We start from the raw sequence: 25,769 nt of genomic DNA, 5'->3' as shown, positions 1-25,769 counted from the left end.
ATATATTTGCACCTGAACAATAATGTTTTTAGCTCTTCTAATTTGTTCTCTTACTCAGTTAATGGTGACACATTCTAGTATGTCAAGAAACTAAGCAAGAAATCATAAACTGATTCTCATTTCCATATAAACATCTTAATTACAAAGCAGAAAGCCCTCTGAAATTCTTCAGTTGTCGTTTTGACATCAAACTTCTGTTATTTTTCTCACAAACTCTCTCCTGACATCAATTTCTACATTCCACTGCCTTTCAACGTTATTTTGTGAGAAAAAGTATCTTAAATACGTATATTTTCATTTACCACACTAATATATTTATACATTCAATTATACAATATATCACCACCAAGGTATATTATGTAGGTTTAAAGTATTAGATTCACAAATATTAAAGGATGTTATCTCCTGCTCCCAACCTGCATCCAGCCAAAAGCACTTGTCTGTACATCTCCACCGAAGACTTGCCACCAAACTGCCTGCCTGTTAAATATGTATTGTGAGAGGAGCTGATGAAATAATGAGCCAAAGGATGGTCCATTTCTTGATATAATTCCAGACGGTCTAGGAAAACTGGGGCATTTTCATCTGACATCAAGTATCTGCAAAACCCATCACTTGATATGACACCTAGAAGGAAGAAGAAAGCATGGTAAATTGCTACTAGAAATTTACAGCAGGCAGGAATCAAACTGTCTCACAGAGCAGGAACCCTAGCACAAAAGCTATGTTTAAGCAGGCTTCTGCAAGCAAACAGAAGCTCTCCCCTTCCGGTGCTCCAAGCTGACCAGCAACTGTGTCCCTGGTGCAAAATCTGCCACTGTGTTCCCAGATAACAAAGGAAAAAAAACCAGGTGCCCACCTAGCTCAATAACCTATGTCCAGCACTCACCATTAGTAGACCTAGGGCATCAAGAGGATGTGAAGACGACAAATAAGTAGGGACATCTTCTCAGAATACTCCCAAGAATTTTGGGCTCTGGGACTCTGAGAGACAGAAATTGAGAGCTTGCATGTACCACTTTTCTATGGTACTTTTCTCCCCTCTTTCATATTTAGTCCTGCCCTGGCTGGGCTTCATTGCTGTTCATCAGCTTGCAGCATGTGCAGAGGCTGTTCGCCACTCACAAAAACAAGTGGAGGTGTACCTGAAAACGTTTGCAGATGTTCATTTGGAAATGAATGTGCATTAGGAAAAATCTAAGATACCTTCAAGTTTACTGTTTGAAATATAGGTTTATTCCTTTATAATGAAAAGCAAGCCATTTTCTACAATGAATATGGGACATACAGTAATTCAGAGGACAGAATTCATAACACCTTTCCCTTATTTCTTTGCTGTTATACACTTCATAAAGTATAAAAAATATAAATCAAGGGATAAATCTTAATGAAAACACAGTAAGAATAATCAGTACTGCAGTATCAGTTTTAAAGTGACCAAGAGACTGAAAAATGATCTGGGGTAGAGAAGAAGGGATTACTCACAAAGAGTCACTGCAGAGAATGGTTATCTGGCACTAATTTGGAGATTGCTTTCCCTAAAGTCATATAAAACACTCAGCTGTTGTTAAGGCACAGGTTGCAGCAGTCCCATTTTTATTTTGTTTAATACAACTTTTCTCTTATACAGAGAACTCCAGTAATCCTGCTTTTCATTCTGCTCCTAGCTTTCTGAAAAAATCCTCTACCGGAGCTTACATTTTCTGTGCTTGGTGTCAGCCAGAGGTGAACTGTTCTGGAACGTCTTATTCAAATCCTTTCAGCCGATTCTGAGTTTTGGAAGAAGGGGAAAAAAAGGGGGCAAAATGGAATTTTCAACTTCATGAATGTTTTTATTTTGTTGATCACTGAGAACTTAAAAGCAGCAGCACAAAATATCTCACAATACACACTTCTAGTGCATCATCTAGTGGAAAAAAGTCACAGCTGGGTAGGCGTCCTAGAAAAACAATGGCTGAGACTTCAGCAACTTAGCAGAGCTCTATGTGCTCAACAGACAGGCCTTTCTATTTCTGACATGCACTGACCAGGCAGAAGAATTTGCTTTTGTAGTGTTCCTGAGCAGACTATGGTTACTAAACTGCACAGCATTAACTTGTTCAGCTTTACTGACTCCTTCTGTTACTGAAATGCAACTGAGGATTAGTCAGTTGCTTATTGCTACTGCCTTGTTGTACATCAGCCTTATTTCTTAAACTACACAATTTAGCAAAAAAAGGTGTTGAGCTTAATTATTTTGCTCAACAGCAAAGTTATATCTAAAAAGAAGGGGAAAGAGACTGCAGAGAACAGCCACTGCTGAGATAAATTCTTGCCTTCTTTACATGCTAAGGTTCAACATGTTATTATATGAAATCATCTTTCTATCCTACTGATTACATTGGGATAAAATCTGCACCAGTGAATATGACCAATGGAGGAACACTGTAAGAGGACACTGCTGCTGTTCTGTTGTTACTCTCCATAACCCTATCCCTGCAGGAGGTTTACCACATTTATTTAAAACCTGTTAGAAATATAAATCAAAGAAAGAAGCTAAATAATTAGCCAAGATTCAATTATTGGCTAGAAGAATAAGCCAGTATCATCCCCCTGCTACAGCTTGGTGATGGCAAAATCTTCTTTGCAAATTACTGAATGTTGTTTTCCAGTTTTAGATTAATTTCCACCTTCATAAAACATGCCTTTACATCTTCCATCCTAAACAGGTGGCGGCTACATTAGTACACCTTCCTCATTTTGGAAAATATGTGAAATACACTGGCATCAAGAGAAATCACAGATGAGTGCCTTTAAAAAAAAAAGGGGGGGGGAGCAGAGTTGACTAAACCCAAGTAATTAATACTTGGAGAATCTACTTCATGTAGAGAGGAAGAGAAATACGCTACGCCGCTTGTGAGTGGAAAATCCTCACAACATTTATAAACAACTCCTAGACAAGAGAAATAGCTCCTTCTCTCCTAGGTGATTCCTGGAAAGTACATGTTTACACAGAACTAAAAGAGCAATCTATTAACCCAGCATACAACGCAGTGTCTGAAGTAGCATACACGGTACAAGCTCTTCCTCTAGTGGTTTGGTCAAAAGGACTAAAGTACTATAAAGAATGGTGAAAGCTACACATCCAGCTACAGAAGAATTCCTTAAGTTTATAGACAGAGGAAGACAACTGTAAACTCTTCCCAACCACTGGCCCAGAGAAAGTGAAAGGGGCAAGTGTTGCTGCAGAAGGCATGGTTGGTGCCAATGCCTGTGATCATGAAGCAATATAAAGGCACACAGGGAATCCAACAAGGCTGCAACACTGAGCGAGAGCTGCCTCAGGCTTTATTGAAGCAGTTTAAGATATCGCCTCCTTCTGTTGTTTGCTTTGCACATCCTTCATCAGCAGGGGCAGCACAGTGGATGTGTAAAAGCTACCCACCTTCTCCAGTGCTAACTTGATACATTAGCCTGAGCGTTTAGTGAAAGTTAGTTCCTGTTAGGATGTCTGAAGGCCTATGGGCTTTGCAAGGCTGCAGTCTCCTCCTCTACATGCTATGACGACAGTAACTTCCAGCAAAAGGGCAGGGAGGACAGATGGGGATAGCAACATTTTTAATTGCTGCGGTTGATCCCAACACAGCTTGTTCAGCAGAATGCATAAGAACTGGGAGCTAAGTTCAACCACTGACACCTCCAACACCCACAGAAGCTCAGGACGTGAGCAGTCCACAGATGGCTTGGAGACGCTTCCTGCAATCTTCTTGCTCAGAGAGAACATTTTTCAATGCACCCACATACAATCCCCTGTCCTAAGGTAGGCTGCTGCCCTCAAGCACTATACAGATTATATCATAAGAAGGTGGATGCATATCCAATGGCGCACATGGTAATTTTTTATCTTTCATTTTTACACAGTACCTGTACAGCTTTGCAGTCTCTCTGAGACCTTGGCCATAGCCACATGCATGTTGCCTTGCTGCTAGGAGCCTCCATGCTGCTTCCTGTTTACTCAATCCTAGCCTCTCCCATTTTGTAGCAGGATGGCTGTCTTTGTAGCCACACTGTAACCTGGATCAGGGAAATAATCCTTCTAAAAAATCACTGATTTTGAGGGGGAGATATTTTTCAGCAGATCAGTTTCCTGATCTAGTTCACTGGGTGGCCACACAAGTGCTTGCCCCCTGACCACAAGGACTGTAAGCTCCCTTTTAAAAAGTTGGGTGCTTTGGAACAAATTCCCCAAATGCCTAAAACCAGTGAATACTGAATTCCCTCCCACATTTACCTTTACTCTTCAAGTCTTCATCTGGCTCATATGTCTCAATTATCTGCATTGCTCTTTTTGTGTCATAAAAGGGAAATAAAATTTCATTGAGCCGAGGATCTCGTTGATGCTAAGGTTAGAAAACAACGGAATTCAGCAAAACAATATAGTGCATGGCTATTATCCAAGAGCATTTCATTACTGCAGATGAGAAAGAAAGAAGTGGATATTTAAAAAAAAAAAAAAAAAGGCGCCTAAAACTTACAGACTATTCAACAGTAACTTTAGCTTTAGACAGAAAACAAACCTTATCTTTCATAAGAAACCTAAGCAGTTTGATTATAAAAATATTTTAAAAAACCAATCCAGTGCAATAGTATAACTGGTCTTACTCTTGCTTGTTCATGAAAATAATGACTGCACGTGGTATACGTGCAAATGAAATGTTGAAAATAAATAGCTAAATCTCTCTTCTTTGTAAATTGTCTCTCTTCCTAATCTTTTTTGTAGGTCATGTAAACTGACAGACTTGACTGACGGCACTGTAATCACCTCTGCAAAAATGCATGTCTGCAGCAATATCTACAGCTAAGGTAAAAATTAAAAGTAAAATAAAGCTATACTATAAATACAGAATTTAGAACCCAAATTTAGAAATCTGCAACTACTGATGATTATTTGTGAATCATGGAAACACCGTGTTATTAACTATTCAAAACCAGCATAGGTTCTTAGAAGAAATATTGCAACTTAAAAGAGCTTCACAGTATCATCTCTTCAATTCACAGTAATTTACAATATTAGGATTTCATAATATATGTAATATTTAGATAAAATTTAGCAGTGATTTCTAATACACTACTAAAACTCAGAGTTTTTAAGTTTTCACTTAATAGTGTGCTATGTAACTTTTATTTTTCTCCATGCTGGATTACAGCTGCACACTGTGTGCCTGATTCTCCATTAAAAGAAAATTAAAAACAGAATCAAACGGAGTAGTGACATGTAAGCAGATGCAATAAAACATAAAGAAATAAATGTGACTGTGAAAACACTCTTTTACCTCAGTAGGTTCATAGTTTTCAAGCTTTAGTTTAAGGAGAATTCAGAAATGTAACAGGCCACCCCCATATTGGTGATCAATAATTTGGAGTGGTCAGGATGGTGTTGATACGGCTTGGCACAGCACTATCGGCATTTGCTGTAATTCCTTATGTGTAAATTTTTTGACATTTTTTTCATGAAAAAAGCAATATCCAATCAAAAATAAGCACTTGATCTCTTTTCTTACAATCGATACATTGGTGCATATGCTTAATTAATTGCAAGAAATTACAACCAGTGCCAATTTAATCATGCAATTAAGGAGGGATCTTTCAAGTAACGCTACTGACAGTCTGCAGCATCTAAGATATAGCAGTTTCATTCACTACAGATCAGCTGTCTGGATATCCAGGTAAAACTCAGATGAAATATGATATGAGAACAGATGGATGCAGGACATAACTTGCTAAGCAGCACACAACAGCAACACAACATGGGCATGCAACAGCAGTCTACTGTGACAAATGAAAAGCTTTATACCATTAGTGACAATACACCACTTCAAAAAATTGTAAGAAATAGAAGGGAAGGTTTTTAAATCAAGAAAATATATATTCCCCACTCTCTCTCTTCTACAGTTAGTCATAAGCAAACAGAAGAAAATAAATGGGACAAAGCAAAAAGTCTCCTCTTGAGAAGGAGTCCCAGAGTTATCGGAAGGAACTAAGAGCAAAATATTCTTGTAGCAATGATCATCACTCATTATCAATTTACCATTTGAACAAAAGCATGTCTTTATGTTTATTTAGTTTAAAAAATAAAGCAAAATTGTCAACTGATGGAAGCTTTACTAAAAAAAATGAAGAATGCTTACTAGCGTCTCTTGGGGAAACGTTCTCCACTACTGACCTTGTTGGCACAGGAAAGCTGGAACACAAAAGCTGACCCAAACTAAAAGCACGAAGTTTCATCTAGAAAGACAACATGCCCCAGGACTAATTGTGTATGTCTAACAAAGTTGCATTTGATTATTCTAGTTACCATATTAGACAGGACACCCTTACACTAGACATTCTTAACCATATGAGCGTGAACCATCTAAAAGCATGGGGAGAAAGAATACCTGTATGAGTCTGCCAAAGAGAGAAGGATCATTTAGTCTCCTCAGCCTGGCCTCCAGTCTCCTCTTTGAGTGGATACAAACCGAGATGCACAGCAGTTAACAATGTGCCGGAGCCAATTTTGCCTCTTGAATTTTTACTATGCAGGGGTAAGAAAGGCGTCCTTTCATGGAGATGAAAAACAGAGGGAGATAGATAGAGCAAGCGAGCGAATGGGAAGGAGGGAGGAAGAGCAGGCAAGCGAGAGGGAGGGAGAAAGAGAAAGGAAGTGGGGAAGAGGGGGGATAGAAAAGAATCTCCTCATACCTCCTTCCCAGGAGAAAGGGTGAGTCCTGGACAGACTACTGAATTTCCATTTTGACAGTTGCTTGGCTTATTAATTTACTGCTGCAAATGAATGGCAGGAGCAAATCTCAATAGTAGTGATTTCAGTTCCTTTTTCTACTACATTTTCTTTTTTCAAAATTTGGTTTTAAAAAAGAAGACCTAGACAAAATACTCAGTGCCTGACAATAATTAAATTTCTAAAAACTTCCCAGAAGCTTTAATACTGATACACAATTAAATCAGCTGTCAGCCAGCAGCATTTAAAAGTCAAATAGAGACAGCAGTTTGGAAAAACTCCAGGAAATATCCTCATGCTCCCTTAAAAACCTGTAACACTTAAAGCTTCTGCAGCATGCCTTGGAGGTTACCGAATTCAAAATACTTTAGCTTGAAGACTCTCATGAAGAATTGCTCTGCCAAGTAACTCCCCTCTCCTATATCATGATAATAATCTTTTAATATTTTCCAGCATTAAACACCACTGCTAATTACACTGTTGGCCAGCTGTCAAGGGGACAGAAATGATCACTTCAGGAGGGAGATTCTGGGTCATTTAGTGCCTTTCAAATCATGACCAAAACTTTAAACTCTATTTGGAGACCAAAAGACCTCCAGCACAGAGCCAAAGGCATTAGTTCCAGTCATGAGAGTGAATGTCCTACTCTATAAAACCACTTGACTAATTTTTCTCAACTCTGGTCACCAACTGAAGGGCCAATTACAAGATTTCCAACTGCAAAATGAATTGTGTCGATGGGAATGTAGCCAACAAGATGCATCTTTTTCCAATACTGCCCATAAAATAAGGCTTCTAATTCTGTAAAAAGAACTGCTACAACAATACAAAACTGAGAGCATAACAACTCAATTTTAATTTTTTAATCAGTTACTGGAGATAGCCAGGAAGTTCTCACAATTGCTGGCAGCTCTTCTTTGGAAGTTTAGGCTTCAAGGAAGCACACTTTAAGCTAACACAACTACAGAGATCAATTTTAAAATAATGATAAAATAATAATTTACTGAAAAATGAGGATTAACACTAAAAAAAAATATCAGAAGCTAATAGGGTTCAAGGTGAGGACAGGGCTGTGTGCTTCAAGCAGTGAAGTGTATCTATCACTACAACTGAACTGGGGGGCTGAGGTACTTTAAGGGGAAAATTTAAATCATAACATTATCTTTTCTCTCTTCAATGCAGAAGCAAAAATGATGTGCCTTAGCTATGACTCCAGTCCTGCAAACATTAGACACTGAACTTGGTAAACAGCTGTGACAAAAGAAAATCTCACAGTAGTAAGATTAAGCATGTGCTCCAATTTGCTAAGAGAGAGAACTATATGGATATGAACTAAGGCCCCAAGTGTGTAACCATTAGTCCTGAAGCTGTTAATCTTCTCACAATCTTTTCTTTTGGAATACTCTTTCTACATGTAACTTTCTACATGTAACAAAATACGTAAAATAGATTTATAACTAGTAAAATGATTTTAGATGGAAAGAATTTTGGTAATGCGCCCAGTCCCTAAAAGATCATGCAGAGAGGTAAAGCAGCTATCCATGTTCCAGATGACAAGAACCTAGTGGTACAAAAACAAGTAGAATGTGCCTGTTTTCCATGTGTATGTTCTTGTCAAATCTACATAGTACATTTATTGTTGCAATTCCAAATGAGTCAGTCTTCTATAACTTACTGTGCTTTAGGCATAGGGAAAAAACCCAATCCCACACTGTTTATTGAACTACTTCACAGACTCGTGATGTTTTTACGAAATACTAAATACTCTTGCCAACAACTGTATTCTGGAACTACAGCAATAAAAATATTTCCTCTTATTCTGCACACATAGTGTTTTAGAAATCATATACAAACTCTTAAAATATCATCTTAGCTCTTAGATTTGTAATAGATTGAAATAATACTGTCGAGAAGAACCAAACCACTGTTTATAATAGCCTACTTCATTTTTTCTATTATTCATAAGGATTAGCAGATATATTTAGCTGTGGCCTACAGGTAAAGTAATTGCTTATAATAAAATACTGGGTGTATTTTAGTTGAAACTGCATAGAATGTAACAGTATAAAATGTATAAAACTACATAACACACAACATAACACAACAGCAAGTAATCAACAGATGCAATCTGCAAAGCCAACATGTAGAAAGCACAACAACATACAAGGCTGGAGCTGATTTTTGCACCTGGATGTTACCATAATAGAAGGATCAGCAGATCAAAAGCATAGCAAATAATGGCATGATTCATGCAATGGGAAGATTGGAAGAAGCAAGCCACTGCAGACAGACTTGTATGGTAGTTAATGTATGAAAAAGCTTACTTCATTTAGAAAGCTCACTAATTGGTCTACCGTTAAATAATCAGTTTTGTCTCCATTGCTGAAAAGAAATTTATTAGAGAATGTAAGTTTTCATATACGATGCTACAGTAGGTATGATTTACATGTTGACATTGTTGATACTTTTAAAACTACCTACTCTTCTACCTGAAGTAGCTCTATAATCTCAAAATGAACAGTCACAGAAAACATACTAACTGTCTATGCTTGGCACAGTGTATCTCCCATACTTACTATAACTTAACAAATGTTACTTCATAAAACAACATGTAAGTCCTCCAGCTGAGAATAAATTGAGTGAAGAAACTTTTTAAACTTCAAATTTCTTATTTAATTTAATTAGTTCACATACTGTGTTAATCACCTAAAGGAGCAAGTTAAAATTACAGTAGTTAGTAAAGCCAATGCAAAAAAAAAAAACAACAAAACCACAAAGTTCCAGGTGCTTCCTCTAACTCATGTAAAAGTTGCTCTAAAATACAGAGCGAACTTTTACATTAACAGTCCGAGAGGGAAGGAAGGGGAAAAACACAGACTCAAGTTTGTCTTAAAATACTGCTGATTCAAAATACTACTAGGATTCAAGGTTAGATAATCTTTAAAGTGTTCTGTCACTATTAGATATAGACTAAAAATACAGCAAAATCAGTTTAAAGCAAGATTATATTAAATTTGAACTTACATCTTCTTAAAGAGGTCCTCTATGTCCGTTCGGGGACATATCTTTTGGGTGAGCTCATAAAATTTCTCGTAAGTAAATGCTGCAGGCTCAATTTCATCATTCTGCAACAAAATGCAAAGGTACATTTATCCAACAAAAGACAGCTTATATGCTCTTTTCCCAAGAGCATATCTTATATCAGAAAATGCAACCAAGAACTGCTTTAGCTCTTTACCTAGTATACACTAAGTTTCTTTTGTTTTTTCTGAAAATGATTCTTAATTCATCTTTATCATAGATCTGTTTGATCTTATATTCTGGCCTCACAGTAACATTAATTCTACATAAACATAGAACTGGGAAACAGTCTTTATTTTTCTTCTGAAGCTTAAAAAACCCCAGAAAGTTCAAAATAGCGTACAAACTTCAAGATGCTTATACTGAAGACAAGGAAGATTGAGAAAAAGTCCCAAGTTTGGTGCAATGGTTTTAAAAAGCAAAGCAGGTCTCATACAGAGCTATGTAAAACTTCCACGATGGAGGGCACACATAGCTAACACATTCAGTATCATGTCCTCCTCTGAACAAGATGAGAACTGCAGCAGTGAGAAAAATTTCATTCCAGGTGCCAGGCACTGCTACGGCTGGGGATTCTTGTCTTTCTACACCCCCTCTCCCTGGCTGGAGACAGCAAGCCTCACCAGGCGCTTGCTGCAGTCAGGCCAAAAACTAAGGGCTGGAGTCTCCAAAATGAAAGAAGGGACACTGGGCAGGGAGTAAAGCAAAAAAAACTAGCTACAACTGTAACCAGCTGTCACCTCTCTGGGGCTGCTGGCAGGGTCTCCCGCTGTGAGTGGGACAAAGCTGGACAGCAGTTCTCCAATGGAAGGGAGCAAAGAGCAGTAGGAGTCCAAGAAATGCAACTGAGAGGACAGCATGCAACAAAAAAAGTATTATGTGCATATTCTGTGCTCATATACTTTGTATAAATCAATGAAAGGTAGTCTGTTACAGAAAGGAAGGGAAGCCTCATCTAAGAGGTTTAAGGACCACTGTCAAACAGATTTAATTACATTTTGGTTTTAGTAAACAACCTACAGTGATTAGTAAGTTACTCATGAACAATAGGCATGTTTTTATGTGATGCAAATGACTTACATCACAGCTACGAACGTGAATGATTCATCAAATTATTAGTATACAAAAAAATTATTCAAAACCACTAAATACCTTTCCACTGGGAAGACCTAATTCCTTAAGTGCCTGAAAGATCACTTTTTCTGTTTTACCTGATGCAAAGGTTCTGGTAATGCTAAAACAAAAAAGAGTGGGGAAGAAAAGGAGAAATGTTAGTCACTTTTTAAACAATCAGTTCTCTCTCTCTTGCTTTTACTGCCAACATTTTCCTCTGGCTTAAACTGATGAACGTAAGCATCTTCCAAGCAATAGTGCTGCTGAAAAAGTGCTCTAAGCTTCACTGAGCAGCAGTGCTCTGCCTGCAAGCTATCCATTTAAAAATATATCAAAATAATGGACTACAAAAAGAACAAAAGAGGGTTTTTTTCCAATATGCTGGGATACAGAGCCGTGTAAAGCATTGTTCTGTAGGCTCTTTTCAACTCTATGCATAGATAAATGACTGTGTTTAAAAAGTAGCAGATTCTACAAGTGAGGAGACTTGTCTCCAGCCATTCCTGGTTGTGGTGACTTCCCTTCCTTTCCAACCATTAACCTATGCCTCCCATGTCACCCATAAGGCAGGCATGAACCATTCCCAATGGCAGTTTCCTTCCTCTTTCCTTTTCAAGCAGTCAGTGCTAGCAAGCAACTCCCAGCTGCATGCCACATCTTACTCCCTGCCCCCTCACTAGCTGCAGTGCTCACTCCTCCCTTTGAATGCTCCCTCAACTTACAGCCATCATGAATATCCCTGTTCTAGATATACTACACACAACTCATTTAGGTAGGTCTCAGCTGCCACTGAAATATTTCCATCAAACTGATTAACATCCTCTTGTTTCTGCAAAACAGGGGTGATTTCACCATGCATGCGACTGACAAACTGGTTTCACTTGAAATGAAATAAATCCAATTAAAGCTTAGCTATTTGGTATGACTAATGTGAAAGCATTTGGCCTATTTCTGTTTCCATTTGAGATGAGTTTGAATAACCTCTAACTCTGGAAAAGTAGATACAAACTGGACAGCTCTCCTTCCTTCTGTTTATGGTCTAAGCTAAAATGATGTGTCCCACAACCCCCTGATTTTGGTGTCTCAATCTGGAGAGAAAAACTGAGGTCTGCATCCAACATCTATTTCTAATGCTAACAAAAGCTGTACATTGGGAAAGACTCTATAGCTGCTTGATAAGAATATATTGCTCTTTATCATCAAGCAAGACAAACATTTGATGAGACTTCTTGTTAAATCTCATGCATACTAAATAATTTCACATGGTGAAAGATGTGAAACAAACTGTTGCTGTTATTTGTAGCCATAGCAATTCACAGTTGTTTTACTCTCCAAAACACTCTAAACTGCCTGTGCAAATATTTTCATACTAATAAAATTAAGATCAGGAAGTGAAAGATCTAAATGATAAAATAATATTTTAAGAAATCTTGGCCAATTTTTTTTTTTTACTCAGTTCTTACAACAGTTAGATTTCTATGTCCCTATTTAGGCACCTAAATAAGTTAGTTGATTTCCCAAAGCTGATCAGTACCAAGATGTTTTCACTAAAATATAGACTGAGTTTAACTTTAGGCACTTGTTTCTGAAAAAAATCTCAGGCATCTATTTTTCCACCAATTCTGAAACACAGAGTAATGTTAGCTCTACAATTTACAACCTAACTCCAGCCCCGCAAAAAATTCTATGTCTGTTCTAACGAATCAGGCCTCAATAATAACGTCATGTAAAAAGTGTAATATTGGCGTAAGTAATTAATCAGAAACTGTGAGACAAGATTCCATGGCTGCAGGAAACTTATTTTTGATGCCAAACTATTTTTTATTTCGCCAAAGATGACAGCAAACATAGCAGTAATTTGTAATGAGAGCAGCAGTCTAGAAAATATTGCATGAATCAAAAAAGATTGTAAAAATACAGCATGACACTTTAATTTTGCTAAGGATATTGTAAATAAAACTACTTTTCCCTCTATTGGAAGAGACTTCATCCTAGCAAATCTACATTCACCTTGTTGTACACCTTGGAAGAAAACTGGGCTACTTCAGATGCAGGCAAGTTACTGGTTGACAGATACCTACAGGTGTTTACTCCTCATGTTCTACAGTAGTTTGGGGCTTTTTATGGTAACATAGAATCATAGAATCATTTAGGTTGGAAAAGACCTTCAAGATCATCGAGTCCAACCATTATCCATGCCCACTAAACCACGTTATGGAGTACCCTGTCTACGCACTTTTTGAATACCTCCAGGGATGGTGACTCCACCACTTCTCTGGGCAGCCTATTCCAATGTCTGACAACCCTCTCAGTAAAGAAATTTTTCCTAATATCTAACCTAAATCTCCCTTGCCTCAACTTGAGGCCATTTCCTCTTGTCCTATCTCCAGCCACCTGACAGAAGAGACCAGCACCCACCTCACTACAACCCCCTTTCAGGTAGTTGTAGAGAGCAATAAGGTCTCCCCTCAGCCTCCTTTTCTCTAGACTAAACAACCCCAGTTCCCTCAGCCGCTCCTCATAAGACTTGCGCTCCAGACCCCTCACCGACTTGGTTGCCCTTCTCTGGACATGCTCCAGCAACTCAATGTCTTTCCTGTAGTGAGGGGCCCAAATGTCAATGTACTTCCTCATAAATATTGAAAAATACTTCCCAAATCGGTGACTGCGGAGTATGAATCTATTGTGCTTGTTGATGGATTAAATGACTTGGTTACTTCAGACCTTCACCACTTTCCAACCATTACTTCAAAAATCAAGCCAACACACAAACTGTTCAAACAAAGCTTTTATCATGGTTCCACTGAATTTACCAGTTTGGCTAGAACTGGAAGTACCACTGCCTACACTGTACAAGAAATTATCTAAAACTATGATTTCCAACCATCATCTGAGCATTAAAACAGATTCCTTCCAGGCACTCTGGAGTAATCGATACAAAACATATTTACTAAAAAAAAGTGTAATTTCAAATTAACTTAATGAAACTACTGTAAAAGAGATTTAAGCTCCATTTATCATAGTTTAGCTTTTTCTTTTTTTATATATTTTCACAGTTAGAATCTAAATTAGCTTAAATCCTTTTAAATATAGTTATACAGGGGGTAAGCATAGATTGAGCAAAGCTCATTTCTAAACATGCTCTAGCTGAACAGGTGCAACTTGCGTATGTAGAAAATCCATTTTCTGCCAACAGAAAGCTGCAGAAACCAAGTAGATTTTTTTTTTTTTTTTTAAACAAACACTGACCTTTTTAGTCATCATTTACAGTAGTGGTAAAAACCGAAAATACAACATATCTTACCAAATGCCCTGTCCTTGTAAGATCTGTAGATATAGTTCTAGACTCAGACTGCTGTAAGTCCAAATGGCAACACTGGTGCTCTCCTAAGGTTTTTGCACTACTAACTGCCAGAATTTCTTCTCTCCCAAACATAGTAGGTTGATAGTAATATCTACATGCCCTGGAGTATATTAAAATCCAAAAGTAGTTGAGAAGAATCTTCATGACTCTGCAACCCCCAACTGCACTAATGAGTCAAGAATATTTATGCCATTTACCACCAACAGCCTAAGGAGTTTCACCTTCTCAAGGTTCATCATTCGCTATGGCTATGTGCTAGCGGCAAAAATCTGTCTTAAACCTGAAAAGAAATGCAAGGAGCTCTTATTTCTGAGGTGAGATTTTTCTTTTTTTCTCAGTGTTTTACTGCACTTCTGTGTAAAAATGAAATACGGGTGATCTTATGATACACATTCCTACAGCTTAACAGATCTGCTGGGTATTCTGTTTCTGAGAGAATAATTGTTCCACCTGTATCCCCAGAGCTACAGCAATTGCTACAGGAGTCCCTGAGCAGCAGGAGGAGGTGGAGGTTTGAGGAAGCAGGGCTAAATAGATAACATTGTATTTAAAAACAGGTATATGGGAAGGGCTGACCATAGCAATCTGGAGGTCAGTTGAAGGGGAAGCATCAGTGGTTTAAACCAGTGGAAAGTGTTACTAGGGGGAGGCTTGGATAAACAATGTGAAACTTGGTGCACCTTGCATAGCAGAGCCATTCTGCCCACATTGCCCAGTGCTTCCTGGCTTGCCTTCCTCATACACATATCCTTCTCCTTATGCATTCACCTCCTTCTGTTCCCTCTTTTATCTTTCCACACTCCTCCTCTGCACTAAGTGTTCCATGGGAGGAGGAGGGAAGTAAGGAAGTCCCCCACATCCCAGGCTGCCCAGTGCTAAGACACCTGGGTGGCTGTGTCCCACTTCATGAGAAGTAGTGTTGCTGGATCAGGCTAATCGCATGACCTTGCCGTCCCCCGTCAGGGCTCTGATTCACCCTCTTTTCCAATGCAGGTGTACATTCACATTCCTCCTCTACAACTTTCCTCCAGCCTCTCACTGACATCTCTCCTAGCAGGTGATACAGTGCTTCCCAGATGAGCTCCCAAAAGTTGCCACATTTTACCCACACCAACATAGTGCATTCCTTGGAGCATCCAGATGTAAAGAAGATTCAGCTTCCCTCTGCACAGCATGGAATAGTAAATCCCTTACAAATTTATAAGCAAACTACTTTTGCAGTACATTAAGCTGCTAGAGACCAATTTATGTCAACCCGAAAATAGTGCAAATTTGAATTTAAAGATTTAATACACTGGAACTAGTGGACTGGACTCTCTTCAGCAATATGCAGGCTTGTCTGCATATGCAAATCAGCGTGCTGTAGCACAACGGAGAGAATTTATGCCTTGCTAAACGCGAGGTAAAGTATTTCAAGGCAGAAACAGTGCCAGACAAGCTAGCACACTATAAATTCATACTGAGGAATAAAGGTCTATGTTCAAACACAGGCATAGAACTCTAAAGTCTTGAAAATGAATTTGCCCCTGTAGTATTGTTCCCTCATCATCACCCTTCAGTTGATATCCCTTATGGGACTTCTGCACAGAAGGTGCCTCATGGCAGCTAAAGTTTGAGAAATGAGCAGGGGGTTGGTAATGTGAAAGCTGAAAGACTAATACACAGAAGCAGCCTTAACACTGTCAAGGTATCACTTGAGTCATGAAACTAAAGAAACCTGGAAGGCAGCATGGCAGGCCCTTTGTCTTTTTGCAGATTCTACAGACGCAAAATCCTCTCTTTCTCCCTTGAAAAAAAATGTTCTGTGAAGCTTATCTTACAAAGTCCACCTTCTTGCTCCCTTCTGAGAGTTTCTATTTATGAAAAAAACTAGCATGCCCCAAAAGTGTGGTTTTCACATACTGCAGGAAGAGGAAAGAAGCTCAATGTGTCAGCAAGAATTAATTTCTAGAGCAGGAGGGGGGAGAATTACTGCCTAGCCAGAGAGGACTGAAAATCAGTAATAGTTAATAGCTGTACAGAAAGAAATACACTGTTCTAGCTTTTCTGTTACTGACAACAACTAACCCAACAATTCATTTACCACGTGGAGAAAACCAAATATTATCCTGGGGGTTCCTATAAAAGCAGAAGAATTTTTGGCAGAGCTGTATCTATCTCTTTTACAAGGAACTAAATTTTAAAAGGTACCTTTTTGTCCTCTACTTAACTAGCTTGCAAGCTCTTATAGTTCTTTTGGTAAGTATTTTATGAAGTTTTACAATTGAAAAACCCATCCCAGAGTTTGAGAAGTTTTAAACTGAGAAAACTGATGCTTTTAGCTCTAAGTGACTTTGAAAACAATTACAAGCACTCATATCTTCATTACAACAGACTAAGAAAAAAATTACTAGGCTGATAAGTCCTGCTTAATTTACCAAGGAGGTATAGAACTCAGCTAAGCCTGTCTAGTTCTGTACTTATTTTTACGTAAGTATTAGTAATAAAATTGATATTATATTTCATTATTAAGCCACAGAATTTTACTAACATTATACGACCTGTACCTGACAAAAACTGGAACTCCCAGTTGTGCTTACCTCCGAACTGGAATTTTCCCATTTGTGTTTGTTAGAAAGGCCAGTTTCATCCAGCTGAAATTAAGAATGGAATATTTTTAACATACCATTTATTAAAATTGGTATCTAGATACTTATATTTAGCTTAAGATTATTGCCATGTCTGTGAAATGAATACAAACAAATAATTGTTCTGTAATAAAAACACATTTCTATAACCTTTTAGCGCTTGAGGCAGAGTAGTTCTTCAGCTGTAAAGGCAAAAAGCAGTCCAAAAGAATCAGTACATCAATTAACACAAGTGTGAAGACAAGAAAGACTCATGGGGTTTGGTTTGCATATGCATCAATGAAAGAACAAACCAGACAATAATTAAAACATACAATACCAATAAATCGAGTGAACAGTTCTAAATTATCTTACAGTTTCTCCTGAGCAGGTGCCAGATACAGACTTGAGACGTCTTCTAGTCACAATGAAAGATAAACTCTAAACTAATATAACATAATTTTCTTTATTACACTGTTCTGTGATTGCAAATATTGAACTATGAAAAACAAATTTTTTTTTTTTTTAATTCCAAGAAGGAAAATACAAGGACAGAAAAATAAAGGAGAAAGGGGAAGAAAGTAACTTACTGTTTCTTGAGACATGTCATTGGACTGACATTGTTAGCTCTAAAGTTATGTATGATGGACCCAAGCCCTTCTACCCATTGCTGAAAAACATGAAAACACAGAAATGCCAAATTAGGAAAACTGAAGAGGGAAAAGGTAGGAAAGTTTGTCTTAGGGGAAGGCTGCTCTTCCTTGCAGCATGGATAATGTTAATAACCTGAATTGAGGAAAAAAACCTGCCCACTCCACAGCCTATAACACCACGGAAAAGTCCGGCCGCATTTTACCCATTACTATTTCATCCTTCGCTAAACAAAGTGATCATGCTTTCTATTCTTCCAAGTGCTACATGTAGCATCAGTGGTGCTATTAAAACAGTTTATTGCCAGCAAAGGCAAGTGGTCCCTTGATTGATTTATTAAGCCTTCTATTTATAGGCTGTATAAACATATGCCTCTCTTTCACTTGCGACTGGCAATATTAGCTATTACTAAGCAACATTATACAATATGTGATGACAGATCTAACTGGCCCAGTTTTAGAAAAGGAATGAAACAAAATATTAATAAACTAGAGCAAACCACAGGGAGGCACAACAATTGTTCTGTGACATTGACCTCACCTAACACCCTGTTACATACTCAAGTCCTGCTTGCTTTCTTGCTTTCATCCTTAAAAAGCAAAACATTCCAGTAATCGTTGGGATGATTTTCAGCCAACAGCAGCATTACAGCACTTATGTAACTCCTTTTTATGGATCTATTTTTCTGCTATAGCTTGTACCTAGACTTTGCAGTACTGTATAGAAGCTTAAGGATTAGGCCCTAACATGAACACTCACAGCAAGAATCCTGGCAGAATAAAGCTATAGGAAGAGAAAAAAATGACAGCACTCCAAGCCAAGTTCGATCTCAATTATGCCATTGTAATGCTAGGATTACTCAAGAGATAATTTACACTGGTGGAACTGAGACAGGATTTGTTCCACTGCTTAACATTAACCTTATGAATAAAGAAGCTTCTTGCTTCCAGCCAAATTCTGTGCATGCAGCTTGAATTGACTTGGGCAGGATCCAGAATCTGACACTTATAAATAGATGCAGATGAGTATAATTTTCTTTTCATGAATGAGTGCTGTACATCTGCAAAACAGATGACAAAGTCATCATTTATACGGGAGGAATACGAACATCTTTGGAAAATGGCATATTGTGAACTGCAGGCAGTAAATCCCTATGGGCTAAAACAAGGTTTAAGGTGTCAACTCAGCAGACAAACACACTTAAGCAGACCCTTGTACTCATAAGACTTTACAAGCACATCACAAACTTCTTTCTAAACAAGAAATTGTTAATCAGATTCCCTTAAAAATGGACCTTATAAATCTATTTTGCTTCAGAAAAACTAGTCATTTATTAAGACATTTATTAACATTTGGCTATTTCTTTTCAAATTACCTTTTTAAGAAGCACTGCATAAAATATGCATACAAATAGAATGTATCAGAGAATCATTTAAAATAGAAGTCTGACTTATGAGAAAAGCTGGCATTTGGGGTTTTCTTAGGTGTGTTTTCGTGCTTGAAAACGACCCACCAGTAACAGTCTGCCCTCCCATTTCTCTTTTCCCAGCTGCATGAGTAAGATGACTTAGTAGTCATAGTATGGATGTGCTGCCTAGGGATGTAGAGAAAGCAAGGTTCATGGGGAGAGATAATATTATTTATTAGAACTGATACAACTCGAAGCCATTGACAGACTTTGGGAACACTTATCTTTTCCTACAAAGGTTCCCTCACCTAAGATGATATAGAATAGTGTTTGCGATAATTTCAGGTTAAATGCTTGATCAAATCTTAAGTATATTTCAAACTCCTAGAACTGTTGAAATTCAACTAGCATCAACTATCTAAGTTTGTGGGCATGTTTTTGGTTTTTTTAAACAGTAAAATGTAACATTACTGCTGCATTAACACTGTCACAGCTATACAAAAAATTATCCTCGTATGATCTGGATTAGTCTGTAGTCCCTTAAAAGCTCCTAAACTTTTCAACACTGACCCATCCAGTAAAATGGCACATGCACTGCAAACAAAAAACCCTTGCAAAATTAAATTACACAAAATGCATGCTGTGAATAAGCTTCAGTCTTTCAAAACTCCCATTTTTTTCTGCTAAAAAACGCCATTGGTGCAGTACTGGCAATGTCACCATTTCAACAGGAAATAAACACACACAGTTCGATTCTGATTTGAAGGCAATGGATTGTAACTACACCAGATATTACAAAATCTAACATTTAAAGGTAAGGTTACCCAGCAGTCAGTTCTGAAGTTACTTCTGTACATCAAGAACAGCTACCAAAAAAGGAATACTGCTAGGAAGAAAAAAAAAGTATAGAGAGAAATCAATACACTAACTACTTATCACGTAATTTCTTTGCAGGAGGGGTTGTCCTCATGATTCCCACTTTAGAGGACTCCCTAATCTTTTTGCAATGATAATGCCCTTTCCTGATAGAGATGTCAAATCAGGAACTGCATTCTTTTACACCAAAAGAGCGCAGAACTACAGCCAAACACTCATAAGCCACAAAAGCATCACATCTCTGCTGGCACCAGGCAAGGGAGTAACCTAAGAGTTTCTGTCCATCTATGAATCATCTTTACATTGGCATGATGTCCCCTCGGCAAGACATGGCAGTTCGAGAGACACATCTGCCTATCTGTTCCACACCACACAGCTACACTACAATGTAGCATCTGGCTGCTTGTACTTCAGTTTGGGGCTAAAGCAGTTTCTGGAGCATTTCATCAGATATTTCCCATGGTTACCAGCTGGCCCCAAATTAACTGAGAACGCTAAGGAAAAAAAAAATGCTTCTGGATTGTGAGCATACTATATAGAAGCAAAATGACATAAGATGAAAAAAATTCCTCATCCATAGATTAATATACAGGCTCAGCACTCAAACTCTTTGTCCTTCTGAGCCAGAATAGTCTTCAAATAACAAACTATCTTCATAATCACTTTTAAGGCACTGCGATCCAGTGCACAGATATTCAGAAAATACCCAAAGCCTGAACACTCTGACAAATATCAAGCTGGTAACATATTGCTTTCCTGACAACAAACCATTCCCAGATTTAATGTATACTTGTCTGATGACCTTGTGGGAGGGATGAAAGAAGAGCTCAGATTATTCTCAGCTAACATGCTATGAAGAATAGCAACAGCCTTACTTGTATGCTGTGATAGCACTCCTTATTTTACAGATTAAGCTGAAAGACCTGTAAATCTATGTAAGTAAACAGGGATAAAGAACCTCAGTTATCCTCTTTCGTGCTCAGCATTTCCAAATCGCTACCTCTCCAAAGAAGGAAAATCCTATAACAAGATGAAATTCTGAAATGAGGTAGATAGGAAACACTTCACTTGGGTGTTAGAGAAAGTGGAGTTACAAAATGTTTTTGATAGAAATACAGGATGAGTTTCATTCTTACTGATGGTAGTGCTAAATATTTTCCAATTTTCAAAATATGGTTCAGTACCTTTAATCTGTCAATGTGACTCTTGAATGACTCTCTATATACCAAGAATTATTCGAGGTTCATATAAAAGAGGAATCTGGGCCCTGCTATCTAATCTTAGAGAAACAACAACCATAAAGAGAAACAAAACCAAAGACAAGTACACCTTAAACACAGACCCTTAGGCTGACACAAGAGGCCCAAATCTAAGTACACTGCAGGCTGGAATAAGCAGACTGCGTTCTTTTTTTCTAACAAGATCCAACTTTGTCAAATATCTCTGTAAGAAGAAAGTGTAAGAAAAATTGATCGAAGCAGCACTCTCTCGGCTTTTGCTGTAGTACTCAAATGCTTCTGAGGCACTTAGTGACTTTGCATTAGCTGGGGTTCATCGATGAAATGCAGGCAGCAGTGGCAAGGTGCACAAGTAAGTTTGACCTCTCAGCTCTCTTTTAGCCATCAACTTGTGGGATACTTGGAAAGTAATGGGCACAGTGAACAATCCAGACTCGATAGAATTGATCAATTTGTGAGCCAAGGATGTTTTGTAGGCAGCAGGCTTCAAGGACGCTTTGCTTGTGGACACATATTTAGCTAACGGTAGTAAGAGCATTCCAGACGCCTTTAGAAGGCCTTGAACAGAATAAAAAAGAAGACAAAAAAAGAAAGATACCAATTAGAAGAACACAGGTGCGCATTCCACGATAAAGGGAACTTGGCACAAAGAACCTCAATTCCGCAGCTTATCTTGACCAATTAGACTGAGACAAGTTTCGCATGTTTTAGTTAATACAACCAATTATGCCTTATGTTTATGCGCGTGTACAGTGTTGATATAACCAATCATTAGGTGTAACTAGGCGCGTGGACAGCTCATGCTAACCAATCTCTAATTTGCTTATGCGTGAACAGTAACTAGAATGAACACATAAACCGAGCTATCTTGGCAATAAAGTGGCATCTGCTTGACCATATTGATTGTGTGCAGTGTCCGTGACATCCGCGTCAACATCAACTTTTAATTTAGTAGGGTTAAAAAGGACAAAAACTATGAAAGGCTAAAAATCACTGTAACCTACAGCTCATGAAATTCTAGACAAGGTCATCTATGGCTTATTTACAGATGAGGTCAGTATTCTCCAAGACCTCTTGAGATTTTACCTTCACTTTTTCAGTGCAGTCTCTCCACAGTTGCACTTTACTTAATTCAAGCATTGGGAAAGCTGGGGAGGCAAGGAGGCACTGCCCTCTGGTTTTGGCATTCAGTGCCTGTGACTGACTGTCAGAGTCAAGGGCTTGATAGCTTGTAGGTTCAGGAAATTCATGGAGAATAGAACCATGTTTCTCAACTCTTACCAAGACAGACACGGCCTGGCAGGATTCCCTGGTACCTTGCCCTCACTCAGCGATTCTGTGACCAGCAGATGTCCCTCTTCTCTCAACGCAGATGTCTCAGAAGTAATTTCTGTTCTATGAAAATTGCTGTATGTCTAACGTAAGACAGCAAAAGCAAGGAGACAAGACTAGTGACAGTGTAAAACCTATTCCCTACCTGACCAACTGCAGCACAGACTTGCAGGATATTGCTGTGAAAATTCTGTTACAAAAATAAGAGGGACTCTTCTGACATTCTAGTATTTCATCAGGAAAGCTGAGGCCCACACAAACGCTCTGTATTGGGAGCTGCCTTATGTGTGCAGACTGCTACCACCCTTCAACAAAGCTTTCCACCCCGGAATGACTTTTGCAGCGCTGGAGGGGTCTACTCTGAAAGCGGCTGGAAACGCCAAACCAAACCAAACCTATGGGAAAACAGAACTTTTCTGTAATGTGACTGCGGGATATTCCCATGGGAATCTTCTGCTACCTTCTAGCTGCCCTCCTACCAATATGATTTTGGCAGATATTTAATAGCTTGTTTCATGGGAGAAAAATCAGGGTCAACTGAAACAGAAGTTTTTTGTAAGTCAAAAAGAGCCATATAGTAGAAAAGTCCTCTGCCAGCAGGGCAGTGGGAACAGTACTTTCTGGCAGAAGGGCAGAAACTATCAGCTGGAGAGATGGTCCTTCCCAACAGCACAGCTAGATCCGGGAAAGAACAACTGTCAGGACAAATTTACTCCTGATATGCAGTAATATTAAAGAATGCAAAAAGAGCTGACTTGACTTAGGTTAATCTTTTAAGTTAAACGCCTTAATGCATTGCCAAAGTGTATGAGCAAAGAAGACGAGAAGTTCAGATTTTGGGCTGCTGAACTACAACAGCTTTATTGGACTTAGGCCAACTTCAGATAGGCAGCCTACATGCCATGTGCTAAGGCCTCACATCAGCACTACATTGCTTCTGCACTAAGGGAATTCACCCCCAAATACACACTGGCCTTTTCAAATGTCCTAGAAGAAAGCAGATTATCAGATTACTAGGTCACAGAAAGTCCATCCGGGAAGTAAAAAAGAAAAACACACATAATATGTGTGTGTTTTAATTTTAGCTCACAGTAATTTATATAACCTGATTTAATCAGGATTCCAAACATTAGATTTTGAATTCCACCTTTTATAGTCACTCTCTGCTACCACAGTGGAGTTGCTTTAGGAGTGGACCATGACAGCTGCTTGTAATCAGACAGAGTACACCCTATTTTGTGGTTGTTTTGTTTTAAGAGTAGAAATGAAAACCAATTTCTCAGCTGAAAACACCAATAAAATTTAAGTAGATAGAATGTAAATACCAGAGTTGGAGCTTGGAGACAAGTGGAGAGATAATAAACACACTCTTGTTGTTGGAATAGCTATACTTGGAGCTCAGCGATGGACTTGGCCAGATCTGCTGAGCACATCGCCACGAGAGGCAGAGGAACGTGGAGCTGCCCCAGTGCAGAGATGATGACAGATCACAACGGACAGCCTGCAACAAGCCCTTCCTGGAGGGAAAGGTTCACCACTGCCCACAGCACACACCAGCTCTGTGCATGCCCACCTGCCACAGCCAGGGCACCCCTAAGGGACTGCCCCCACACTCTGCCACCCTGTCCTATGGGACCTGGCAGAATCTGCTTCCCCCTGACACCACTCCTTACATGGCTAGCCTGAAGGAGGCAGGAACTTGCATCAATTTTCTTCTTTGTCATGGTTACTCAGTTCCATTATAACCCAGCCTTCAGTGAGTAACAATTACTTCTTTTCCAATTGTAAATTATTATCTACAGAAGCAGAATACCTTCTTGCCCTCTATCTGGGCAGGAAGGTTCTGGGCTTTTGTATTTGGATCTGTCACTGAATTTCCTTGTTTTAAAGTATCCCAATCAGGTGCCAACCAATCCTGACCTTCGTTTATTTGAGGAAGCGACAAAAGATCTACAGCAAGTAATGCTCACCTTCCTCATGGCAACAGGAGGGAAACAGCAGAAACCACTACAGATGCATTCCTTACACATATCTGGGCTGCTTAAGCTACAGTCATTGCCCCTTCTTCTCCAAACTCTTGCCTCTGCCATTTCACAAGGGGGGCTTACTTTTGAACATGGATTAAATCAAGGACTATTCTCAATTGCAGTTAGTAGCTGCATAGCTACGTAATGCCACACAAAGACTCACTCCTAGAAGAGATTTACTATGTCCCAGAAGAAAGATGTTTTCTCATGAACAAAACAGGAACAATTAAGCAGGAACAGCTCTATGTGCAGATAACCCCTGGAAAATTTTATTTTAGCATAGAAATATAGCAGCAAGTTGATGTACTTACCATATACGAAAGGCCAATACAGTACAGGCCAATTTACTTCCCATATGCCAATATCCCCAGTGAAGGCAACTTAGAAAGCTCTACGTTGTTTTTGGCTTGATCTACTTTACCGTCTCCCTTGTGCCTCACACAGATCAGGTGGATCACCACTGTTGACAAGTTCTAGATATCTGTTTTGGTGGAGTGACTCCCAAATGCAGGACTCTTCACATTTATGGGCCTCTCAGACCCTACCCACAAGCTGTCTGCAGCATGACACACCATTTTTGGTAAGCATCTTGGCAGATAATGAAGCAGTAGATCTTTTCATATAATTAGCTCACCTACAGTCTACGTAATTGGCCAACATACTCCTCACAAACCAATTCGTCTAATACAGTTTACAGAGATCTAAGGTGGCTAAGAAACTTAACTCCAACTTTCTGTTTTCAGAATAAATCAAAGACACTGTTGGGTTAAGTATAAAAGTGAATGCTGCCAGCATCTCCTTTTCTTAGCTTCTTAACTGTTTTCAAAATATAACTGTGACACGTTATTTCCCTGGAAGCCTGCTGAAAATACACACAGTAAAATCAATTGAGTGTACCCATGTAAGTTATAGAAGTATTTGTCCTATCATGGAGTTTACTTGGCACTGCCAGTGATCAGCCAGGTCTGCCAAGGGATTTAGTGATGCTGCAATTGACAAACAGATACTCAGTTTTAAAAGGAGGGGATTTAGCAGGTGCATGTTACTGATCACTATTCAATGTTTTTCTCACAGGCAAAACAGATTATAATACACCCTAAGTACACACAATCAGAAAAGAAAGGCAAAAACCCATGTATTTTTAAAATCCCTTGAATCTCTGGGTCTAAGCTAGTAGCATACTACCAGTACTCTGGATCAAGTTTCTCAGGGCAGTTTACAGCAGATAGATTGAGTACCAGGCCTTGGTGGAAGCATATAACTTGCATTGTGAACTGCAATCTTAAGCTCTCAGGAAAGATGACGTGTTAAAAAGC

General features: G+C 38.8%; 1 protein-coding gene across 8 annotated transcripts in view; it reads right to left on the bottom strand.

The window, feature by feature from the left end:
* Nucleotides 1-25,769, bottom strand: part of PLCB4 (phospholipase C beta 4) — a 218,145-nt gene that overhangs the window by 63,750 nt on the left and 128,626 nt on the right. For all 8 annotated transcript variants that reach the window (XR_008234723.1, XM_052784069.1, XM_052784070.1 and 5 more), the window contains 7 exons: nt 17,512-17,591; nt 16,895-16,948; nt 10,991-11,072; nt 9,782-9,882; nt 9,082-9,139; nt 4,271-4,379; nt 417-627 (listed from right to left, as the gene is read on the bottom strand). Coding sequence is in view for 7 of the 8 variants with exons in the window: in XM_052784069.1 (XP_052640029.1) it covers nt 417-627; nt 4,271-4,379; nt 9,082-9,139; nt 9,782-9,882; nt 10,991-11,072; nt 16,895-16,948; nt 17,512-17,591 (695 nt within the window). In the remaining variant the exon portion in view is untranslated. The remainder of the gene's footprint in view (nt 1-416; nt 628-4,270; nt 4,380-9,081; nt 9,140-9,781; nt 9,883-10,990; nt 11,073-16,894; nt 16,949-17,511; nt 17,592-25,769) is intronic.

Source organism: Harpia harpyja, chromosome 4 (genome assembly GCF_026419915.1).
Source record: "Harpia harpyja isolate bHarHar1 chromosome 4, bHarHar1 primary haplotype, whole genome shotgun sequence".
NCBI lineage: Eukaryota > Metazoa > Chordata > Aves > Accipitriformes > Accipitridae > Harpia > Harpia harpyja.
Note: the sequence above shows the minus strand (reverse complement) of the source record. Positions and strands in the feature narration are given on the sequence as shown.